The sequence below is a fragment of the Eleutherodactylus coqui genome, chromosome 7, assembly GCF_035609145.1.
Source record: "Eleutherodactylus coqui strain aEleCoq1 chromosome 7, aEleCoq1.hap1, whole genome shotgun sequence".
Taxonomy (NCBI): domain Eukaryota; kingdom Metazoa; phylum Chordata; class Amphibia; order Anura; family Eleutherodactylidae; genus Eleutherodactylus; species Eleutherodactylus coqui.
The window spans coordinates 141,578,721-141,605,228 of NC_089843.1; the positions used below are offsets into that span (position 1 = coordinate 141,578,721).

The 26,508-nt window shown below is 40.8% G+C and overlaps 1 protein-coding gene across 1 annotated transcript in view; it reads right to left on the bottom strand.

Annotated features, from left to right (window-relative positions):
- LOC136573542 (UPF0462 protein C4orf33 homolog) overlaps positions 1-26,225 on the bottom strand; it is a 74,696-nt gene extending 48,471 nt beyond the window's left edge. Inside the window, exons 1-3 of the mRNA XM_066574819.1 lie at positions 26,155-26,225; positions 12,575-12,620; positions 1,404-1,584 (exon numbers count right to left, since the gene is read on the bottom strand). Coding sequence (XP_066430916.1) covers positions 1,404-1,584; positions 12,575-12,620; positions 26,155-26,219 — 292 coding nt within the window. The 5' untranslated portion in view covers positions 26,220-26,225. The remainder of the gene's footprint in view (positions 1-1,403; positions 1,585-12,574; positions 12,621-26,154) is intronic.
- Between the last annotated feature and the right edge of the window lie 283 nt (positions 26,226-26,508).

The window sequence follows — 26,508 nt, forward strand, 5'->3', positions numbered from 1 at the left end:
ATCACACAAACTGAACTGCTTTCTACCTGCACTACATGTACTATTCTGCTCTCTACCTATGCTACCTCTAGTGTACAGCTCTTTTCCTGTACTATATGTATGTTACTGCTTTCTACCTGTTCTACATAAACTGCGCTGCTCTCTACCTGTGCTACAAGTACAGTTCTCATATCTGTGCTAGTATGAGACCTTCCTTTAGACCTGACTTGAGGGGCAAACACCGTGAAACACCCGGTCTACGATGGGTGTATTTTCCTTCTAGAGAAAACTCTGGTTTGGCTTATATCTTTAGTCATGTTGTCAAGGCCTGTTGAAAGGTCAAACATTGACTTTAAGGGAAGTCACCTTCCTTCCTTTGTTAGGTCAGGTTCACACAAGTGGGTTGGATTATGCGTGCGGATATCCGCAGCAGAAGATCTGCGAATGATAATGGAAACAAATTGCGCATGGTCACGTATGCATGCGGTTTTCCGCAGTAAAAGCTCAAAAGCAGGGAATGACATCAGAAAGTAGACTTATATTCTCCAGGTAACATTCTCTCTCTGTTTCCTCTTTCTGAGATCAATGGAGTCCACGCACTCGAAATCTGCAGTAAAATAGAGCGTGCTGCGATTCTTCTTCTGTTCACGGATTCCACAACTCCTACCTCCAAGTGCGAGTGAACAGGTGAAAGTCCATGCATTTCAATGCCTGTGTATTATCGCTTATCGTCTGCGGGAATAGCGGAATCCACAATTCAAATCTGCATGTGTGAAAACCCCCTTAGGCTTACATTTTGGAACTAAAGAAACATTTGCTAGTATTCTACAGTTGAACCGTTTATAGTATTCTAGAGTAATCATCTGAGTAACATTTTACAACAGTCATCCTGGGACAAATTAAAAGGGTTTTCCAGTTGTAAACTTATCCTCAAGTTAGGCCATTAATAATAGATCTATGCAGATTGGTCACACAGGACACCGCCACCTCCGCCATTTAGCTGTTAGCCAGGTTGGTGTGTCCATGCATTGAGCTGATTTCTGCAGGAAGTAAACAGCTCCATTCCCACTACAGTGGTCAGGCTTAGTATTACAGGCATCGATGTTCCCATTGAAGTGCATGAGTGCAATACCAAGCCTGGCCTCTATTGTGGGAATGGAGCGGTTTGCTTCCTGCAGAAATCAGCTCAGTGCACTGATCTAGCATGAGCTGATCAGCAGGGTTCTTGGGTGACTCACCTGTGCCAATCTACTATTTGATGGCCTAACCTTAGGTTAGGCCATCAATAGTTTACAACTGGACAACCCCTCTAATACTGTAAGTTGAGGGTCTACTGTAAAAGAATTCAAAGAAAAAATAGTTTATTACAAGAGTTAGTAAAGACCATAAAGAGGGTGATTAATACAATACAAAATGCAGCTTACCTTCATAATCCCAAAGACCATTGAAGGGTTCCCCAGGTTTCCCATGTGGTGCTTTTGGGTCATCAAAGAATGGAGCATAAACTTCTATTAGCAGCCCATCTTGATGTGGCTTGAAAGTGAAGGTCACTGGATCATGTAATACTGGTAGGCTATCCCATGTTGTAGTTATTCTATAGGTTAACTATATGAAAACATTGCTCAGCTCATTGTTTTAAGGAAATATGAATTATGTAGCTAAAAAGTTGGTAATACAAAACACACAATTCATACTACATAAGAATTAAACAGATCTCAACACAAAGGTCCATAGATGCCACCTTAAAAGACACTGAAATATAATGAAATGCCTGTGTGCATGTATGTAATATAATCGTTTTAGAACACACTTAGATCACTAATTTAATAGCTCATTAATTTCAATACACCACAAATAAGTCAAATAAACATGCTTTGTATTTCTCTTTCATCAAGATATCTACCTTTAGCAGCGATCACAGTATTAAAGGGGTGGTCTCGCGAAATCAAGTGGGGTTATACACTTCTGTATGGCCATATTAATGCACTTTGTAATATACATCGTGCATTAAATATGAGCCATACAGAAGTTATTCCACTTACCTGCTCCGTTGCTAGCGTCCTCGTCTCCATGGTTCCGTCTAAATTCGCTGGCAGCTTGCTTTTTTAGACGCGCTTGCGCAGTCCGGTCTTCTCTATTCAGCACGAGCCGCTTCAGTGTGCTCCCCGCTACAGCTCTTCTGCGCATGCGCAGACGAGCTGTCACTGCTCGGGAGCGCGCTGCAGCGGCCATTCTGCACCTTCCTCTGTTAGAGGAAGGTGCAGAAACTGGAGCTGCCCAGCGGAGAAGCCCAGCCCAGCCCAGCAGCCCCGAGAAGCGTCCCAGGTAAGTGATGGGTCGGGGGGGAACTAGCGCTGCGCCGGGGGAACTAGCGCTGCGCCGGGGGGGGGGGCTGTCGCTGCGCCGGGGGGGGGGGCTGCCGCTGCGCCGGGGGGGGCTGTCGCTAGGCCGGGGGGGGCTGTCGCTAGGCCGGGGGGGGCTGCCGCTGCGATGGGGGGGCTGTCGCTAGGCCGGGGGAGGCTGCCGCTAGGCCGGGGGTGCTGTCGCTAGGCCGGGGGAGGCTGCCGCTAGGCCGGGGGAGGCTGCCGCTAGGCCGGGGGTGCTGTCGCTAGGCCGGGGGGGGCTGTCGCTAGGCCGGGGGGGGCTGCCGCTAGGCCGGGGGGGGCTGTCGCTAGGCCGGGGGGGCTGTCGCTAGGCCGGGGGGGGGCTGCCGCTAGGCCGGGGGGGGCTGCCGCTAGGCCGGGGGAACTAGCGCTGGGCTCCGGAACCTAGCGCTGGGCTCCGGGGCCTTCACCTGGGCTGAGGGTCTAGCGCTGGGGAGCCGGGGGCTAGCGCCGGTTACCTGCTGCCTGGCGGTGGGCGTCTGGTCGGCGGCTGCGGGGCGTCTGGTCGGCGGCTGCGATGCGTCCGGTTGCCATGGAGACACAGCTGGCGGCGTCTCGGGAGCGCGCACGTCGGGCTGCAGCGAGCGACGGGGAAAGAGCCGGCGGCCATCTTGAGAAAACTTTTATAAGTTGCTGAAACGCTGGAACGGTAAGTACAAACCAGCTAGAAATGTCATTTACAGGGGGGCTTAGTAATGTGTACTTAATGGGGGGGACTGGGCAAAAAAAAAATTTAACTGCTTCCTCGAGACATCTCCTTTAATTTGCCTAAATAAATTCACATTCCTCATAAGCTAGCCTTTCTTGTTTATTTCCAAAAGTCGACGATTTGGACGGTGCATTGAAATTAACATAGGGTGTCCCTTCAATACTGGTTTTCCATGCTCTTTTTTAAAATCCAAATTGAATTATGGTGGCAATACATATTATGTTGTCTCTAAAGATGTCAATAATCACACAATTGCTAAAAAGCCACAATGGCCATCAGGAGAATCAAATAAAATAATGGAGGCACGCTTGACTTTTGAGCAATCCAAGACCAGTGATGTGTTGTTGGAATTTGAGAGCGTCTGGATATTAATGGTGACCACTTTGAGCACCTAATGTGATTGCAGAAGTCAAACATGTCTTACAGCTCTCCTTTCATGTCTATAGAAATCTAGTAGTAAAGCTTTTATGCTGATATTTTTCATGTTGAAGTGTGTATACATATTTTGGGACACCCTGTATGTATACACATTCATGCATACCCCTCTTGCTGCCAAAACAGCTGTGAGCTGCCAAGACATGGACTCCACATATCCTTTGCAATGTGTCCTGTTGAATTTGTCACCAAGGAGTTGAAAGCAGATCATTTACGTCTGGATTGTTTTTCCATCAATCCCTCAAATGCTTGATTGACAACCGGATTGGGATCTGGAGACTTTACAATGCTTAGATAGGGGATACATGTCAAAGTAACAGCACATGATTGCCAGGACCTAAGGTTTTCTAGCAAAGCATTCCAGTGCCTTGGATGGCTTTTCTTCTTCCCATAGTGTATCCTGGTGTCATCTGTTCCCCAGGACAAGTGACTCACATGTACCTAGCCTTCCACATGATGTAAAAGGAAATATGATTTATCAGGCCAGGTCACATTTTCCATTGCTCCATGGTCCAGTTTTAATGTTCATGTGCCTATTGTGAGCGCTTTCAAGAGTGGACACAAATCAGTGATGGCACTTTTGCAGCTTTAAAAGCTCATACCCAGCAAGCTGTAATGTACTGTTTGTGTTCTGACACCTTTATATATATATATATATATATATATATATATATATATATATATATATATATATATATATATATTATATTATATTATATTATAATAGCCAGTCTTAACTTTTTCAGTAATTATTGCTACAGTAGCTCTTCTGTAACATCAGACCGGACAGGCTGGCCTTCATTCCCCACATACATCAATGAGCCTTCAGCACCTGGGAGCCCTGTCACCGGATCACTGTCCGGTCTCTTTTCCTTGGACCACTTTTGGTAGGTACAAACCACTGCATTCTGGGAACACCCTACAAGACCTGTCATTTTGGAGACACTCTGAATGCCCACTTAATGAAATAGTCGCCCATTTAGTAGCGTATTGGACCTCCTTTGGCCTTCAGAACTGCACCAATTAATGGTGGCAAAGATTCCAATAGGTGTCAAAATAATCCTACAGGAATATTGACCCATGTGGACAGGAAGCTTCTTGAAGTTGCCACAAATTAGATGGAGGTACTCACTAGCCCTGAACAGCTGACAGGAAGGGCTCAGTGATTCATGCTACTTGCACCAAATTCTGACCTACCATCAGCATGATGCAATAGAATCTGGATTCATCTGACCAGGCAATGTTCTTTGACTGCTCAGTTATGCAATTTTTGCACTCTCCCCAGTGGAGTCTTACCTTTCTGTATCTCTTATATAGCAACTGTACCTTGAACTGGTGATCTGCTGGTATAGCCCATCCATGATAAGAAATGAAGAATTGTTCTTTCGGACACGTTAGTTCGAGCATCAGTATTGAAGTTGGCTGCAAGTTGCTTGACTGTACACCACTTGTTCGTCAGAACAATACTTGACATTGTCCTATAAACCATTTTCTCAAGGAGTGGTGTATGTCCACAGGATCTCCATTCACTAAATGTTTTTCCTAAATCACACAGTTCTCAGTATACCCTTGACACTGATGCATGAGAAAAATTGGACAACATTGGTAGTTTTTGAAAAACTGGTCCCAGCTAGTTTAGCATCAATGACTATGCTTCGTTTGAAATTGCTCGATTTTCCCATTTTACTGTAGATGTATACTGAAGCGGATCCACGGAGAACTCGCTCACTTGATATTATGCTGCACTCCAGGGTCACGTACGCACATACAGGACCCAGCAGACATCCTGTACCTTTACTTCATATTTTCTTTCCTTTAGCAATGCAGACATTTCTCACTTTTTGGCTTAGGGCATTGTGCCAGGCAAAAAAACGGTTTCAGTTACGTCTTTGGGTAAATATCTTTCCACAGACTGCTTCTATATTGTATTCAGTTGCAAATTAATATTTATGAAGATGCAGATGGTATTTCTTAAAAATCAGACAAGTTGGGAGGCTGAATGATACAATTCAAAACTAGAAGCAAATATTTTGAAAACTGTTCCATGCAGTGAGATTTAGGTGTAAATACTTTCTACAAAACTAGTCAAAGATGGCTGTTATACTATATTTTGTGCAAATTAAATTAAATTGTGCATCCTACAATGCAGCATGTGACATTTTCCCCTTTAGCAAACCTCTTGTACCAGGTTTGGCCTTAACTAATAGACAGTTTTTCTGAAGTAAATACAGTAGTTACAGTACATAGGTTGAAAAAAGACATCAAGTACAACCTATAGTCATGTTGTAGTGATCCAACGGAAGGAAATTAACAACCCACTATGAGATTACTGCTAATTGCCCCGATTATTGGATAAAAATTACTTTCTGACTGCAAATATGGCAATTTTTCCAACATTGCAGTCCTTCATTTTGCTAATGTTTGTGGATACTGCAGACTAGTTTGTCCCTTAACCTTTTAAGGGCCAAGCGAGGTAAATTTACGACGCTTGGTCCTGAGCTTTAATTCCGGTTGATGGCAAAAATCCAGTGCAGGATTAAAGGTCTTGCTCCTACAAGATAGCAGGAGCAGGTCAGGTCCTGTGCTGTAAGAACTAGCCAAGGACCCAGAGGAGAAGGCAGAAGTGGATTTTAACTGCTTCTGTCTTCTCCTTTACAGTCTACATAGCGCTCAATGAGCACTATGTAGTGCAGAGAGATAGTGGAAGTGTTACTTCCACTATTCAACCCAGCAATCACATGATCGTCGGGTGCCCCCTATCACAGCAGAGCTGCAGGGTCATAGCAGACCAAGATCAGCTCTGTTAGTGACGATCGTAACTGCAGGGGGATGTTTCCCCTGTAAGAGTGTGGGGTAAGAAAAAAAACACATCATGAATGACCACCAAAGGGGTTAAATGACATCATAGGGGACATAGATGTTAAAAAAATGGTTATAAAAATTAGTTTTAAAAAAATACAGAATAAAATAAAAAAGAAAACAAGCCACCACCGATGCCAACCAAAACTGGCCATACGCGCTCTGTAATCCAAGACTATACAAATTATATATCAAAATGTCTAAAGAAAATGAGGAAACCATTCCTGTACTTCATACTAATTTTAAAAATAAACAACTATGCATTTTAAAAATATATTTTTTATTTTTTAGCCCCACTAAAACTAAAAAAACAAACAAAAAAAAGATACAAAAAATAGCCCTATATGTCACGGGAAAAAAAGGCAGCAAAAATAATTTTGGTAGTTAAAGAGAAAAAATAGGGCAGTAAAACCACCACATGGGTAAAATCCCTAAAAAGTGTCCGGTTCTTTAGAACCAAAACACCCTGGTCCTTAAGGGCTTAGTCACTTTGGCTGCTTTTCTTTACACTCGCTCCAGCTTTGCTATTATACACAGGAACTTAAAATGATTCTATGTGCGGTACAACTAGTGATTTCTATAAAGGTAAAACTGTGTTTTCATCATGTGCATCTATACTGCTTTTGATGTCTCCTGTGATGTTATTTGCCGTTACTACAGTTCAGTTTTCAGTACACTAATAGCCCCAAGTCCTTTTCAGTGTTAGTTTTTACCTGGTGTTTACCATGCTATGTGTAGTGATTAAATTTGTTCTCCTATAACCTTACATTATCTATATCACACCTAATTTGTTCTCTAGCCAAGTTTCCAACTTCTCCAAGAGCCTCCTTATAGAACATTGACCTCGATGGAGCCAATTATCCTACACAGCTTATACAACAAACGATTAGCTTTTGAAAGAGCGAATGCAGCCTATTTATACAGCAGACACATCGTTGGCACGTTCAAATGAGAAATCCTTCAGTCATTCACATTTGCTGTATAAGGGAATGAGAACGACTAAACGAGCGCCATTTAGACCAAACGATAAGTGAACGAGTCAGTGATGGTTTAAATGCTTGCAGCCCATACGCAATTAACAACCCACGTCATCCTTAAGCAACCACACTGGAAATACAAACAAACAAACATAAAAACTGTACAGCACATGACCACCTGCAAGCCTCCGCGGTCATACGTAATACAGAAGTGCCGTTTGTAGGGTCACCGGCCGGGCTCACAGACGGAATCTGCTGCAGGTCTCCCGCATGCGGAATCCAATTTGGTCGTGTGAGCTCAGCCTTAGCCAGAGCAGATATATACAGCTATTATCTCGTATTTGGTGCACAATAAATCAAAGGTTTCAAAATCTTGCACAATACAAGGTCTTTCACTTGAAGCCCGACCCAGTAATTTTGCAATATTTGTGTTCAAGACACTGATATCTCACAAGACTGAATACAGACGCCAAGCTTGGTTCTTGGTAAGCTCACAGACATCACAGAAAATTTTGGAAGTGGCCACCACTGACCTCCAAGGCCTTCTGAACCCAGAGCTCCATGCTGTCGAAAGTACGCTGCAACATGCCCACATCAATTGCATTTAATGTTATTCAGCACAATGGTGTTGAGTTTATTGGTGAGCGCTTTGCCTTTTAAATTGAATCACTGGAAAAAATCTGCCTGTTAAGTCTGGTGATCTCGGTGGCCACAAACCCTACAAGATGATCTTGTCCCCGAAGAAAAAATGAATTTCTGCTATGCTCTGGTTGAACATGTGACAGGTTGCCTCATCTTTCTGTAAGTAACCATTTAGCAGCTTCTCATCATGCAGCTGGTTCACAAATTCTGTGAATATCGTCACGTAACGTTCAGCATTGACGGTATCATTGAAGAAGATAGAACAAATGGTGTGTTGGCACATACACCAATATTTATGGGATATGGTGTTTTTTCATAGATTTCATGTGGGTTAGTTGTAGCCCGAGTGTTTTAGCTATTGATGTGGGCACACAGATGGAACCACATTTCGTCTGTGAATCTCGTGAGGTCCAGCAGTTCTTGATGTTGGTCTACATTTCGCTGGAACCGCTTCCCATACTCCATGTGATTCCCCACATCAGGCAGCTGCAATTCCTGAACATCTGTGATGCGGTAGGGAGTCAACATCGCTTGCTTTGCTGCTCACTGACATGTTGCCAAGGACTTACCAGTTTCTTGAGATAAACAACAAAACATTTTTGCGTGGAATGGAGCAAATGTACCCTCACATCCTGGATTGTGATGGCTGACATCTTTGACCACCCTCCATTGTGTGCATTCAACAAAGTTCCTGTCATTTAAGCAGTGAGAAAACCTCACAGATGATGCAAGGCCTCATTTATCAAAACTGTCCAACAGTAATACTGTCCTTGTGGCCCAGAGCAACTAATCAGAGTTCAGCTGTCATTTCTGAAACTTGGTAAAATAAAAGCTGAGATTTGATTGGCTACTATGGGAAAAAAATGAGCCCCACCTTCTCTAGAAATGTGAACAAAAGGCCAGCGGGTGCTGCCCCGACAAACAATACATCTATAGAATCATAGAATGGTAGAGTTGGAAGGGACCTCCAGGGTCATCGGGTCCAACCCCCTGCTCAATGCAGGATTTACTCATCCCAAACAGATATTTGTCCAGCCTCTGTTTGAACACTTCCATTGAAGGAGAACTCACCACCTCCCGTGGTAACCTGTTCCACTCATTGATCCCCCTCACTGTCTAATATCTAATCTGTGTCTCCTTCTTTTCAGTTTCATCCCATTGCTTCTAGTCTTTCCTTGTGCAAAGGAGAATAGGGCTGATCCCTCTGCACTGTGACAGCCCTTCAGATATTTGTATACCTTCCCTTGGTGGGAAGCAGGACATAAACATTAGACACCTGAAAATGAGTACAGTTCTACACAAATTACTAGCCGAAATAAGAATTGCACTTTCAGTGAAACACTCTGTACTATGTAACTAAGACGATGATTAAGACTAAATTCATACATCGAGGATTTGACATTGATGTCCACACCGAATTCCGCATCAAATCCATGTGAAATGTGCCACCCATGCAAGTAAATGGTTTTCCACATCCATATTCAGGAAACTTGACACATAGATCTTTATGACCACAAGTATGTGTGTAAAATAAAGAGGCTTATATTTATCTTTACCCAGGAAGTGGTTATTAGAGGACCCAGGAGGAAATGCAGGGTTGTCCGAGATAGGCACCACTTCACAGAGGCAGTAAGGTCCCAATTACTTAATCAAGCTCACTTTTAGGACCCAAAAATATAAATTCATAAAAATTAACTTTTAATAAATATTGCTTAAAAACCTTATGGACACACAAACAAAAAAAAAATCCACTATCCGATAGGGAATGTGAAATTGTATCATACAGTAACACTTCAAGATCAGTATCGATCTTGGACGTTTTCTTTATTAGGTCTTTTACGTCCAAAAGATAGCTCTTTTTTGGGGGGGTTTCTTGGTTTTAATGTTCCAAAAAACCTATGCATTTTTTCCGAACCTGAACATGATGTCGTAATCAGCCGGAATCTACATGCAACTCATATAGTCCAATGTATAATAGACATGAGATGTTTTTATGTACAGAATAGACCTTGTAATTGCCCAGATGTTTTTATGTACAAAATAGACCTTGTAATTTCCCTACGCGTTTCGCCAACTGCGTGGGCTCCTCAGGGGCTCAAGTATCTCCTGGGATGATTCCCTGGAGAAAGATTATCAGTCATGAACTGAGTATAGAAAATTGTTTATAGATTAGGACTATAATCCATTAGAGGCAATGAGTAAGTATAGGTAAGGTACTGTATTGAATTAGCACCCCACTATGAGGAGTGATCGCTGCAGTAATTCCTCCTAAGCTAATATGCGGTACTTGATAGCCTAATAATATTTCCTAGAGGAACAGTGCCCAGTTATCACTTAGAGTGATGTCTTGGTCAATACCCAGATAGTCTGCGCACTAAAAAAAGTTCCCCAGGTAATGCATCGCTGTCTATTAGATCCTTTTAGTAGGTGAGTTTTGATATACTCAAAAGCTATCAATAGTATAGCTCCCACTAAATAGGGTTTTTCTGCAGTCAGGCAAATTCTCAGCCTAGTGAATCTTACAACCCTTCAGGGGTCAAAGGGCTGATGAAGTCGTTAAAGGAGTAATTACAATTAAGATGTTTAAATGCCAAGATAGTGTTAAATCTGTGGAATGCCTGGTACTGAAAGAAATATCTGATGAAGTATGGCTCCATGGAAGAGCAGTGAGGGCCTTTGGGCTAATGGCCTGAGCTATCTGAACCCAAAGCTTGTATGAGAGGCCGCAATTAAACGTTAGAATCACTTGTCACTAACTATGGCCAACTAGATCCTAAAAATAATACTTTGTGCACAATAGGAAATAATTTTGGGAGAAGAATATCACTGACACTCGACTATTATCAGCAAGTTTCACATCATGTTCGGCCCTCTTTCTCTTGGCTGCAGATACCAGGAACTCTCCGGTCGCCGTCCTTTCTCAACAGCTCATTAGCTTTCCCGTACAGGCAGCAGCTCGTCAGCTCTCAGGCTCAGCTTCAGCAGCAACTCCAGCTCACTCTGCTCAGCACTGACTCTCCACTGTGACGGAGCACAAAAGGGTTCCTTTTATAACCAAAGCTTCAGTCTCTAGAAAGTTCCTACTGAGCATGCTTAGTTCCAGTGTGCTGACATTTGGGATAAATTTTGGTGTATACGGAGATTTTTGAGCAATTTTTGGCTTAAGTCACGATCCATCTCATGGCAACATTCTAACCCTTTAGAGGTAACCCGCCATTTACACACACAAAAGAATAGAAGCAGCAGTAGCACCACTCTCCTTTCTTCCCGTTTACTTACTCCATTTCTAAAAATGGATCTTTTGAGGACTGAGTTGGTTTCTGAACAATTTCAGAAAGTCTTCAGGCAAGAAATGGGTGGCTACATGCAGGTAGAAGGTGAGAAAGATGCAACTTTTCCCTACTAAATACTTATGGTACTGAAGAAAATTATCATGATAGGCATGTTTTAGAATCTATACAGTCCTACCCCTTCTTTCACATAGCTGTAGATACAGTGTATCAGTGTAGATGTAAATTATTAGCCTGGAATCCAAGTCATGATGAAGATGTTTGCACTTGATACATTGCATTAAACTGTAGTTCTAAGACGATAAGCCAGGATAGACGTTTTTAGCCTGTGATTAGGAAAGCAGAGATCTTGAATATGGTTCAAGTGACCCTGCGGGCCTGGACAAACAGAGATGGACGCCTCTCTGATTACCTAATAGACTAATGATGCATGCTAATGCATAGAGTGTAAGCCACTGCACCTGCTTTGATTGACCAGCACTGCCCATATAAGCATTGCTGTCCAGCCAAAGCAGCATGTAGTGTCTTAGACTACCGATATATACTAATATAGAATGTGCATAAGGTAGGCAAAAAAGCAGTGCAGCCATCTTTGTTTGTCGAGGCCTATGCACAGGATAGAGGATAATTTACTGATTGGTGGGGGTCTCACCTTTGAGATCCCCAAGGATCCTGAGACTTGACCAGAGAGGTGAATAGATCACTGGCCAAGCATGTGCAGCTGACACTCCATTCATTTCAATGCGGATGAATGCTGCCCTGCTATCTCCAGCAGTCCCATTGAAAATGAGTGCAGTGGGAGCGTGCTTGCACAACTGGCACTGCATTCATTTTCCTCCTCACTGCATGGGGTGCACCAAGTCGGTCCTGAGGAGGATCAGGGGACACAGAAGCCCAGTTTTTGGAATTTGTGAGGATCCCCCCTGATCAGCAAGTTATCTACTACCCTGTGGATATCGTACAACCTCTTTAAGACTATATTTACATCTGTCTCTAAGGCTCCATTGAGATCCTCTCTGTTAAATTCTGCATGTGGCTCTACATTTCCCCTTAAAGCAGTGGATATGTGGCACAGCACCAAGGGTCAACAGCCCTACTGGGATCCAGTAGGAGGCAGTCCTCTCGAAAAGCTAAAGAGATTGGTTGAAAATGACCAGTACTATACTGATAAAGGATTACAGGAGGAAAAAGGTGACAGCGGGAGGCCATAAAAATAAACAGAGTGTAAAAAATGGTTTGATTTGTACTAGTGTGCCGCATTATTCTTTATGATGAATGTAAGAATCAATGAACATTCACCTGTTTTTCATCTTCATTGTGTAGGCTGGTCTTGAGTTCATGTTCCCTTTGATATAAAACAGAGAAACACAGGTAAGTGCAATGCATAGATGGGTCCTTTCTTACCTTTCCACTTGGCTTTATATATCCTGAGATGTATAGCACCAGATGGACAGCTTTGAACAAAGCAAAACATGATTTTGCGATACTCTGTCAGGAGATATGTATCGTATGTGCAACCATGTGACTTGCAGCCCGTCAAGAGTTTTCCTAGCATAATGCGGTAAAGTATTAAAATTATACCAGGAGAAATTGGAGTCCTTAAAGAAAAATCAATGAAAGGTGAGTGCAGACATATCTGTACTAGGAAAATGCTATCCAAGGGATGATGTGGTGTGCTGTGTACAGATACGGTATGCATGAGAATAAATATCCTACAGCAAAGCCTTCTGGGATCAGCCTCATATCTTTGTTAAAGATGGATGCTTCCTTGGAGCTGTCACATTACACAGATTTTATTGCAGCAAGTGGATTAGGGAGGCTTAGAATTGTAAAATCCGTTTAAAAGATCTCTTAAAGGGCCATAATTACTCAGCATGTTAAATGAGATATTGCTCAGTTTTAAATGCATTTCATGAAAGATTAATAAACTATCATAAAATCTGGCTTGTCGGATATTAAATGTAAACTATTCACGGCTGCAGATTAAAATGCTGCGGCTGCAAATGAGCCCCAAGGATGGTAGCTAGCCAGTGGTTCATGTTTGTTTTTTTTCAGAAATGTATCAGGTTGGTACATGTAAGAGAAAATGGCTGATGATAAAAAAAGAATATATCCAGACTTCTTTATTAAAAAGGGGAAAAAAGCCAATAGCCTGGTTGACTTGACAGTTCTGTGACATATACAAGTGATTTCTGTATTACTTCAGAAATTGCATTAATATGCAGCTGTTATAGGAAGTAATTTTTAAAAAGCACAAATAAGAGGCATTCATTTTTTGAGCTGCTTCTCCCATCTAGTGGCAGAAAGTAGTATTACATGTCAGGAGAATTGGTTAGAGTGCTGCAATATTCTTACATACAAAAGATCCTCTAAACATCTTAATTTAAGTAAAAGGCCCATCAATGTGAACAGTATATATCCTGCTTCAACTCAGAAAGGTGAAAATGTTAATATACATAATCCTTTATCTAAAAATATACAAATACTCTTAATAGGTTAATTCTTTGTTAGGAAAAATGAGTTGGCTCTACAGGACTCAGAAGCTGTGGAATATGATGCAAATAAACAGGTGTTGCCTCTCCAGAGATCAGTAGCATTCATAAGACCCAAGGGATTCCAGCTCTTCCTATTACATAGTAAGCAGGCTAGTGTATGATCGCTCTCTTGGCTTCTTATCACACTAATAGAATTGTCATACAAGACCTTTCCATTCATTTATTCATGCAGCTCAAGGTATGTGCAGCTGGCATTGGAGTGTGCAGGGACGAATTCAACAGAAGACGACTCATAGTTTAATATGTAATGTTCTTGCAATCTGCTTGCTTCAATCTTCTATTGATTTACAATACTTACTAAGACTAGCAATAAGATCCAACCAATGCGCCACACTCTAACAGTAGAGCACCATACTGTATATTCTTCAGCAATGTACACAGAAGAAAGTGTTAAAGCTGCGATCACACATTGCGGATATGCTACGTAACATTGGCAGCGGAAATATTAATATGAATTACATGTAGAGGAAAAAATGCTACAGATTTTCTACTGTAACTGTACTGTAACTCTAACCTGCGGATTTGCTGCAGATCTGCTGGGGAAATTCTGCTTTAATTCTGCTACATATCCAAAACATGTGAACCTAAGCTGTTCATGAACTGCCCTCATGATAGGACATCAATATCAGATCGTATGGGGCTAATGCTCTGCTTCTTTGCCGATCAGTTTAAAGGGGCCATAATGCTCTGGCAAGAACTGCAGCCTCTCCTCTGACCTGAAAAGTCATGTCACATGGCCTATGTGTAGCTCAGTCCTATTTAAGTCAATGGGATTCAGCTGCAATACCATGCTCTGCCACTATGAAATGCACAGCACTGTGCCTGGTACACAGTAAAGAGGGCACAGAGCTCACGTGAACTCAGTAGCCTCTTCAAAAATCTGATCTGAGGGGGTGGCAGGTGTTGGACCTCTACTAATCTGGTATTTTATTTCAATTATATCTTTATAAATAAATACACTTAAATGTACAGGTTAAAATGTGGCATATATATATATATATATATATATATATATATATATATAAATTATATAATTTTCATTATTCAATTCACCGAATGACTTGTAGAATAGGTTGATCTAAAATGTGTGGTTTCCAAGACCAAGAGCCAGCAATAATCTGATAAGCAGCAACATGTTGAGACTATATATATATATCCACTCTATTAAGAGGAGGCATATAGACATTGTTGAAGGAAGCATACAGATGTAGCAAACATTAACTTGTCACTTAACACATTATGATAACTGCTTCGCTACAATGTACTGCCTTGTGTTCTCACGATGTGCACGTCATGTTAATGGTTGCTACATCTGTATGCAACAGGTCATTTCTCCTCTCTGACATACCAATAGGATTGCAGCCACTAAATGAGCATTATCAAGTCATCTATATATAATTAAGAAAAAGCTGGAGCCAGTCATCCAATATTCAATGTCAATATGATCATCTGGCTAATGGTAAAGTTCAGCTGCTACCTTAAAATGACAGGATACAATGAATGAACTCCCATTTTTCACTATGAGGAATAGAAAGTGGTTAACGGTGAGGATGGGGCTGACGTGTTGATGTTCCAGATAACAGAACCATTAGCAGACGCGGCCTAGTCCTTGTATACAAATGTAAAGAGTGATTCATCTGAGATGGTAGCGAGAGACTAGGAAATAAACACACAATCCTGTTTGTGCAGCTACAGTACATTAATTAGCAGTATCTCCGCTTCAGGCAGAGTTTGTACAGGACAATGCTGTGATTCCTCTCTTAACTGAGTGATATGAAGTTCATGAATCCCAAGTAGCACAGATATGAGCTAGAGAGATGCACAGAGCTAGAAAGTACTGATAACGCGGTGAAGCACATGCATACTGATGTAGACACGCTAGTTGGACTTCTCACTGGGAAAGATGGCTGAATGCGATACATAAATAATTAGTCATCTTGAAAAATTAGAGGAAAATATTCTGTTTACTGAGGTTGACCGTAATATATGTGCTTCATGGCTCATCTGCAATACAAAGTCAGCAGCGGCACACTGAAAAGGTCGCTCAGGTGGTGCAAATCCCAGGGGGCCAGACTGTCCTTGGCCACAGAGTATAGTAGATCCAACAGAAGATTGGGACAGCAAATACAAAATAGGATTAGCAAAGCGAACAAGTCTTACTGATGCTTCAGTGGCACAGACAATACTTCAGGCTACATGCCCTTTATGAAGTCAAAGAGGAGGGCAATGGCCGCCAGGCTACGCAAATCAATGATTCGTTTTCTGGCGCACGGACAGCCGATGTGCCAAATTTATTAAAAGTGGTGCACCTTGTAATAAATTTAGTGCAACTTACTCCACCGGTTGTGAGGCTCCTAATCCACTGGGCACTTTAGTAGTTGTATGGAGTGCTTCTCTGGCAGGTAGGTAGGTATACTACATACAGTGTTAATTACTATAGGAAGAGACATATTGATTGGGTCATATGTCTTTACCTGCTTCAAGGGAATTATAGTAAAACCTCTACTAGCATTGACATCTACTAAGGTTGATTTCGATTAAGGCCATTTTTTTAGCCAAAATTTTGTCTCTAGTAACATTGGTTGCCTCTAATAACACTGCCGTGTGCCGGCCCACGTGACCTTGCTGCTAAACTCACATGATCTATGCTCGGCGTCTCCCACTACTGCTCGTAAAGCAACCCACCCTTCTCCATCAGGTAATAAACTAGTACACTACTGTACAATTGCACTCCAATGTAACAGCACAGAGAACACAGTGATAACGCTGAGGACGGATAATGATGTCACCTGCAGTCCTATGTAATGGCACAGAGAACACAGTGATAACGCTGAAGACAGATGATGTACTGTAGTACAGCAAATATCACCTGCAGTCCTATGTAACAGCACAGAGAACACAGTGATAACGCTGAGGACAGATAATCTAGTAGATATGACCTGCAGTCCTATGTAACACCACAGATAGCACTCAGTAACATGTTCATTTATTCTTTACCATAGTCTTTTTGATTAATTTATTATTGTTTTTGGTATTAAAGACCATATTTATTCTCCATTAAATGTGGCTGGGTGTTTTTTTGGAATGTCTAGAATGATTTTATTGGATTTACATTGATTCCTAGGGAAATAATTACCTCGAGAAGCAACGGTTTCAGGTAAAGCCGATTGCTTTCAGACGGATTACCAATGTTAGTAGACGTTCAGTGTGAATGTGAAGAAATTGCTCACTTGTCGTTCGCGGTTTGTTAAGCTGACTTTCTAGTCAGCTTGAAAAACCTTGTTGGCTTGCTGGCTTTTCGCCCTGTGTATAAGCTCCCCGCTCAGCCGTCCCATAGGAGATGAAGCGCTGATGAGAAGCCTGCGAGTTGATGGCAAGTCTTTCTGTGTAAACGCTCTTCACGAGCGCCGATGACCTTAGCGGTGACGTCAGTGCCTTTGCAGACATTTGAAAGACTTCTGCCCGTGTAAAAAGGCCTTTGCAGTATAATTAATATTATTTTTGCATTAGCATATATATTCTGGTCAGTTGTGATCAGATACATGCTCTGAATCCCTGCATGACATAAAAAGGTTATTCTGTGATGCCTGCCTCATGAGCATGTCTGTAAGAGCTATACGAAGTCACAAATGTTAATGTAATCTATTTCACTCTAATGCTAGCGTCTAATTGCTTGTTCTTTAACCTTTGCATGCTTTTACCTTTATATTTAATATGGTCAGTGTCTTTATACAGGGTAGTAGGTTTTTGCTAAGTTTTCAAGGCAAAATGTATCCATCATACAGTGGGAATGAAAGGTACTCCACTCGAGTTTATCATGATAAGACTTCATATATCGATGAGAATATTAGCATATGACTTCAAAATGTAGACCCCTTTCAACACCACAACTTAAGTAAAATGTTGAGACTTTAAAAGTTTTGTCTTACTTGTTTCGAGCATTAGAACAAGTACTATTTAACCCAGAAGTACATTTAGTATTCTGCTGTTTGGTACTGTAATCAGTCAACACATTGTCAAGGATTCTAAATGGGATTGAGCTATATAATACGATACAATGCAAATCAGTATATTATCACTACAATATAAGTATAATTATAAGCATTGCTGATTGGAGAGTCACTCACTGACAGGACTCTCCCTAAAAATACAGCAAGTCCATCCAATTAAAGATGATGGCTGAAGCTCTTCTCAGAAAATGCTGTCAATCAACCCGGTTCAGCAGAAGGGCAGAAGCAACAAATACGAGCATTAAACTATGTTTGGCTGCAAGCTTATCATTGTTAAGGTCACACTAGGACTTGTAGTTTCACATGGTAAAACTACTATAGCACACTTTGGGTTGCCAATAATGCTTTGGTGAACTAAGTATTAAGCATTATTGGCAACCTAAGTACACGATGCAACTTGACCACACTTTCATTCTCACCACTTCCTCACAATCTCTTACGCTTGTGCTATCTCTGGCTCTCATTGCATTTCCTGATAGACTCATAGACTGGTAGAGTTGGAAGGGACCTCCATAGTCATTTGGTCCAACCCCCTGCTCAGTGCAGGATTCACTAAATCATCCCAGTCAGATATTTGTCCAGCCTTTGTTTGAACATTTCCATTGAAGGAGAACTCACCACCTCCCGTGGTAACCTGTTCCACTCATTGATCACCATCACTGTCAGAAACTTTTTTTCTAATATCTAATCTGTGTCTCCTTCCTTTCAGTTTCATCCCATTGCTTCTAGTCTTTCCTTGTGCAAATGAGAATAGGGCTGATCCCTCTGCACTGTGGCAGCCCTTCAGATATTTGTAAACCACTATTAAGTCTCCTCTCAGCCTTCTTTTTTGCAAGCTACACATTCCCAGATCCTTTAACCGTTCTTCATAGGACATGATTTGCAGACCTCTCACCATCTTGGTAACTCTTCTCTGAACTTGCTCCAGTTTGTCTATGTCTTTTTTAAAGTGGGGTGCCCAGAACTGAACACGGTATTCCAGAGGAGGTCTGACTAAGGAAGAGTAGAGGGGGATAATTACCTCGCGCGATCTAGACTCTATGCTTCTCTTAATACATCCCAGAATTGTGTTTGCCGTTTTGGGTGCTGCATCACATTGTTGACTCATGTTCAGTCTATGATCTATTAGTATACCCAAGTTTTTTTCACAAGTGCTGCTGCTTAGCCCAATTCCTCCCATTCTGTATGTGCTTTCTTCATTTTTCTTGCCCATATGTAGGACTCTCCTTGTTAAATACCATGTTGTTTGTGGCTGCCCACTGTGCAAGCGTTTCTAGATCTTTTTGAATGCACTCTCTCTTTCTCTTACCTAGTGTTAGCTATCCCTCCTAGCTTTCTGTCGTCGGTAAATTTGATCAGTTTCCCATCAATTCCCTCCTCTCGATCATTTATAAAAATGTTGAACAACACTGGGCCTAGGACAGAGCCTTGTGGTACCCGACTTGATACATTATTCCACTTGGATGTGCAGCCATTTATGACCACTCTTTGAGTACAATCACTCAGCCAGTTGTGAATCCACCTAACATTTGCCTTGTCAATCCCATATTTGGTCATTTTTTTAATAAGTATAATGTGAGATACTTTGTCAAATGCTTAACTAAGGTCCAGATAAACTATATCCACCGCATTTCTCTGATCAACCCAGTTGGTGATTCTGTCATAGAAGGAAATCAGATTCCTCTGCCATTGCTTGTTTGTTACAAACCCATGCTGGCTCTGGTTAATTTCTCCATTTTTATCCAAGTACTCGCATACAAGCTGAATAATAATTTGTTCAAAGATCTTTCCCGGTATAGAAGTCAGGCTCACAGGCCTGTAGTTTCCTAGATCCCCCCTCTTCCCTTTTTTGATGATAGGGACAACATTTGCCCTTTTCCAATCTTCTGGGGCTTCTCCTGTTCTCCAAAAATTTTCAAGATTATGGCGAGTGGTTCAGCAATTATCTCCGCTGCTTCCTTTAGTATCCTAGGATGTAATTAATCTGGACCTTGAGACTTGAATTCATTTAAGTTAATTAAGTGTTCCCTCACCATCTCTCTGCTTACAGATAGCCTGCATTCTTTTATTCCCCTAATAGCACAGGGAAGATCAGTTGATGTTGCTTTATTCACCCTGTCTTATAAGCACTGCGGAATATGTTGGCGTTATATAAATAAAGATTATTATTATAGGATATTGTTTTACACACTCACTTTTTATGTATGTTCCTGAGGAAAATGGAGTCTGAAGATAAGACTTGCTCTGAAGTTACCCAAAAGTCTGGAGCCAAACAATTGTCTGGAAAGGACTATAACTGACCAAAATAGAGGTATAACAGCCATTCATGTTAATTGCGTAATGATCAGATATATTTTAGTGATATTTATGAGAGTGAGAAGAAACCTCTTTGTTGTTGGTGTGCCTTTATTTATGTGTGATGTTCAAATACATTTTTATGTGCAAAACAAATTTCTTTGTTAGGTGGTGATAGTTTAAACCAGGGTAAAGTATGGCCTATTTGCCAGAGGAACACCAAATTGGAAGAGCAATGTGATGTTACACCTTGTGACAGAGATGTAGAATCCAGAAGCATGAAGAGTGCTGGACTCCAGTGGAGCAAGGCTAAGGAGTGTCTGAGTAAAGTGGCAGATACATATCAAGTCTATAAGCTGTAGTGAAGTATAGGGCAGAGAAGAAAGTGTAATGATCTGAAGAGTGAAGTCATCAGATGGCTCAAGGAAGCAAATGTCCATACAACTGGCACCTCCATTTATAGGCTGGAAGGCCAATGTACAAAAAGACTCGCTGCTGTTGTTGCCTACCATCAAAGAACTGATTCTATATAAAAACCCATGTTTTCCCAATTTCGTTGAGTGACACCCTACGATCTAGCTAGAGAATCACTTGGCCACATTACATGTCACACCATATATATCACATGAAGTCCTCTTAGGTTAGTACTTGCCCCAAGTTCTAAAACCTATAAAACGCTATCTAGTTCCACATTGGAAAGGTCTGTAACATACAGCAACCCAATTTACCATCTACACATAGTTCTGCTGTGCTCTTCATCTCTAAAGGAAGCTCATTTGCCCATCTCGTTAACCTTTGTTTCTTGTTTTAATCTGTAAGTAACACAAATTACATATTTATAGTATCTCCACTATTTAAGGAGTGATACCAGCAGAAAAGTCACAGCCTAATGTTTCTAATCATCACTCTCCAGGAGGTGTGCCATTTCACCTATCAAAGTGAGACTCCTGGCAATGTCAAGTGATGCTGGATGATAAATCGGGTAAGCAGTTATTTACTTCTGGATCATAAACAACTCATCCTCCTACTCTTTAAGCAAACGAGATTCACTCCAACTAGTTTATAATTACAATTTTGTGTCAAGAGACAAAATGGAAGTAAAAGGACTATTAAATCCATGTAAGTGACAACATTAAGGAGGCTGGTCGCCTGAATTGTACATGGCAGAAGAACATATTAATATCCAGATCTCATTTCATGCACTACATGAGACTGCTGACAGGGACCTAGATGTTATTGGTACCACAGACTTTTTTGGCATGTCCATTTTTCACTGCCTACAAAAATTAATCTGTTTATACTCGAGTCTATTCCTTGGTATAACAATGATGAATTAGGCAACGAAAGTAGATGACTTTCAAAATGCTATTTATCTTGACAAAATAACAATAAATTCAATTAGATGCAGGTAGTGATACTGAATGCGACTAATTGCTTGGCAACTGATTAAAGATGCTAGTGGCTCTTTTGACAATTATAATGAAGAAATTTATAGCCACTGATTAATACTGCACTAAGAAGATGTTCAGGAGCAATTTGCAGTCAAATATTTTTGATTTAGGATGCACTGCGGTGACAGAAGGTCCTTCAGAGTAGTCTTTTTTTATTACTATAAATTTGGAGGCATTTAGGCGGCTGGTTAATATTTAATCTAGGTATTTCAGAAAGAACAGTCTTGGAAAAATGCAGGCCGGCTGAGGAAGCATTTAGTATGCTGAAAATATTTCAATTCTATTGCTCTGCACAGAGTCACAGTTACTATGGGTAAATAAATAAATTAAAAAGCGGAATAAAATGTGTCACTTTTACTGAAGCAGCCAATGTCCGACAGTTGGCGGCAAAGGAAGAGAAACTCATTTTCTTCATTATTTTGGCTGATAATAGTAGCAATAGACTAGATGATCATTAAAACTATTACCACTACAATCATTTCGAAATGGTGAAAGGAAAGTGACAGGACCCAATGTGCAGGTGTGAATTTAATGCTTAGACATTCCGCATTCCAAGTAATGTGCCTTTTATAACTTCCATTTGTCATCTCGAATCTCTTAGTTGCATTTAGCATTGATCTCATTACCTATGCAGGTACGGTGCTGAGAATGTATGAATCGGGGTATTAACTAAGATTCCTGACACAAATTTATTAGCCAAGAAGGTTTCTCCTACCTCATCCGTGACAGATGTTTTGACCTGTTTAAAATGGTGAACGTGGAAAGTGAATGATTAAACTTCTTAAAACCTATGGAGATGCTAAGTAAACTCATTTATATTCACATTTCTAGAATTCTGAAAGAAGAAAATCCTACTTTACGCTGCACTTTACTTGTTTTGGAATAAAACAAATTGGTCACTTAGTAAATTCACCCAAATCTATCTATTATTATCTATATTCTGCCGATGTCAGCTCTGTCTCTTCTCTGTATTCTGTCTACTGTATATTCTATTTATTGAGCTTCCTCATCTATAATCTAGTCTATCTACCGTCTATATTCTTTCTTTCTAATTACAAGTCATGGTGATAGTTTAAAGATAAATACAATATTGTATTGCTGGATGAGTTATACTTTCCTAGAGCAGTTGCTTTTGGAAGAAATAATAGATAAATTGCACACTTCATGGACTTTTTAAGGCCCATTTACATGCAACGATTATCTCTCAAAATTTGTTCCAACGATGGCATATGAGCGATGATTGTTGCGTGTAAACGCTGCCATCGTTCCCTCTTCGGCTGATGGATGATTTTAAGGTGAGCTTGAAATCCATTATTCAGCCGGAGAGAAAATAATACAGACCGCACAGGAGTCGGAGATTACATTGTATTCTGCTGATAGCCCGTGCGAGATTAGTGGAGCTGTGTGCAGAGCTCAGTCCACATGCTGTGCTTTAAAAACAGCTTCCAGAGGCCCTCTAACACACAAATGAAGCTGATAAAGTGTTAATGGACATTAGTATCCATTAACACTTAGTGCAAAACAATCGCTAAAACGGTCAATCTTTCAATCCTTTGAAAGATTGTCTTTGTGTGTAAATGGGCCTTTACATGGAATGATTATCAATCAGTTAATCACTGATTATGCGAAACTGAATGACAATCATTCAGTGTAAACACAGCCACCCACAGAACGACAAATGATAATTATAATTCATTTGCCTATTATTCATCATTCAGCTTATGCAGAAATAAAAATCAAATGCCGATCATCCCATGTGAACAGGCAGTCATCTGTGAACGACTGCCTGTTTACTGTGAATAGAGGCAAAGTGCTGAAAGCAATCTCTAGCCCACTCCACCTCCATTCACTGAATGATTAGCGCTTGGACGACAATTGTGCTGTGTAAAACACACTTAGAGCTCCTGCACATTGGCGGTAGCAATATTGAGTTGTGATTCACAGTCCGATATCGTGTTTGCAATCCTTCTGAAAACCCCTGGATGCGAGGTGTTTTCACATGGAAACAGTTTCGCATCACGGCGGTGGTTCCCTTCATCTCTGCTACAGCTGCCACAGCCATTTCAGGAGATTGCGATGTTCTCCCACTGCTTTCAATGGGGCTTCTGCCGCCAGCCCCATTGTAAACAATGGATGATATTACAAAAAGAAAGGAGATGTTGCGATTTTTTATCGCAGCATCGCAGAAGTGAAAATATTGCCAATAAGAATGAAACTATTGAAAATCATTGGTTTTATAGTCATGTGTTTAAACTCACTCTCACATCGCAAGAAAATCACACAATTTTCTCAGCAGTGTGAAGGAGCCCTTAGGCTCCTTTTACATGGAACGATAAAGCATTAGCTCAAGCAAACAATGACAGAGTTCACTCGTGCAGCCACTTTATACAGGCAGGTTAATTATTTGCAAATGTGTTCACAATTGCATTTGCATAACGTTTACTTGTTTATATTCACTGTACCGATCAATGTGTGCAACTAAACGATCGCTGTTCACACACAACGATGTTCAAACGAGCGAACGATTATTTTTATGCCTGCATAAAATGATAGACGAATGAGAAGCGAACAAATTCTTGTTTGTCATTCAATCGCTGGACGTGTTTACACTGAATGATCATCGTTCAAATTCACATGATCCAACGATTTTTTGAACGATAATCTTTGTGCATAAAACCGTCCTTAGGCCACTTCTTCTCGCAAAGCTACAAAGTAAACAACCTGTTCACCCTTGGATGCATCCTAGCTGTAAGATTGCATGCTTGACAGCCAGGAGAATTGTGAAAGCAGATCTGAATAAGGCTGGAGGAAACTACAAAAACAGCTCAAAAATTGGCACAAACACAACAAACCAAATTACATTATTTATACTCAAAAAGTTGCTCAAGTTTTTATGAAGTTTTGGGGGGAACTTATCACTTTTGTAGTCACACCAGGGGCGTAACGATAGAGGATGCAGGGGATGCGGTTGCACCCGGGCCCAGGAGCCTTAAGGGGCCCATAAGGCCTCTCTTCTCCATATAGGGAGCCCAGTATTATGAATAAAGCATTATAGTTGGGGGCCCTGTTACAGATTTTGCATTGGGGCCCAGGAGCTTCAAGTTACGCCTCTGAGTCACACATTTTGTCGCACAATATTGGCACTTGAATTTTGCAACTTTTCACTGGCTTTGCCACTTTTGAAAAGTGGAGAGAAAAGTAGGCAGAGTTATCCCTGAGGGCAGTACCACTAGTGGTCCTGCAGAATTTTATTATATGGATTTTGTCACCAGGTTCATGAAGTGTGATTCGGAGCCAAGCTGCACCAGCCCCTCCCTACCCGCAGCATACAGCTCGCTCCCTATACACAAATATATACTGCATGATGCGGGCACAGAGAAGCTAGCATAGCCTGCCTCCATGACTTGCAGCTTAGTTCCAAGTCAAACTTCATGAACCTAGTAACAGAATCCCTTTAAGACAGACATAGATCTCAATTTCTGTCATTAGAGCTGCCCTTCAAGCGTCAAATTTATTAAGAGGTGTGCACCTCCTAAAGAATGTAGTGCATCTTACTTCAAAGCATATTAGTTAAAGACTGGAGTATTAAATGCTAGTCTTAATAAATCTCCCTATTAAACTGTAAATTATGGATAGAAGCAGAATTGCTCTTTAATGTTATTGGAAATAATTTGATTGTGGACAAGTTAAAGGGGACAATAAAGATAAATGAGAAAATATACCAGTACTAAGTCTAGCTAAAATAATATAGTACAAACGAATATCCATTCACTTCCAATGGTTGTAGATCTCAATGACTGGGAAAGAGAACAAGACATATAAGTGCTTGCCTAAACAGTGTGTAGCAGTGATTTCTAATAAACATGGCGGATAATTAAAACGTGCCTCTTCCCTTGGGAAACTACCATTCGTACCATAAAGAAACTTGATATAGGGACAGATATGGCTATGTATAATTCTTGTCTAGCGCACTATAATGGCTGCAATGTATCCACTTTACCAACCGCGTATGAGGTAGGCTGAGCTTGCCTTCCCTATTGTAAATGTGATAGCACTCGTTAATGCTGTGTTCTGGGAAAACCCTGGCTTAGTTCGAAGAAACCCTATTTTTGAAAACCATACAGATCTTAAATCAATTGGTCAAAAAGAATGTACTTGTATACATACAAAAAAAATCTATGGTAAAAAATATACAAATTGTCCTAATATGATGAATTTAGAGTTCAGAGGAATTGGTTGAAACTGTTCCAAATTTATCAAAATGATGCATGTGATATAACAACTTTAGCTTAATTCGCCATCCATGGTAGATATATATGTTTCTTATGCCTTTTTGCTTGACCCTTTTTAAGATGTCGCTGTGTGAAAAAAATACATTAAAAAAAGTGTCACAGATTTTTACACAATTTTCAATTCCAGCTTAGTAAATCTCCGCAAACAGGTGGAAAAAATTGAGCAGGGTCTTTCAAGGAATCTGTTTTAAAAATTGCTAAGTATCCCGAACTAGTGTTAAAATGAGAACAAAAACTAAAATGATCATTTCCTATACAGCTTAAATGGTGAAATACCTGACAGACAGAAGATGATGAGTGTAGCACTCAATGATAAGACTTAAGATCAGCACAGCCTTCATTTTCAAACCTTCTGCAGAATTTTTAGGCTCAGTAAATGTGATTCGTATATTTATACTCAATGTGCTTTGTAATAGCCAAGTAACTGTTAAAATATTCAGCTCCTTCCAACAAAAGAAATGATTAATGGCACCTATACCCTTGAGTACTTTCAGAATTGATAGCTGTAGCAATGGCCAGGCCAATCATAAGGGTTCAAATATTAAAGCCTTTTGGCAACAGACCCTTAGCAAATGTAGCATGAAAATATAACTCCTCGGTTGTGTGCGTGATCCTGTCTTATTTTCACTT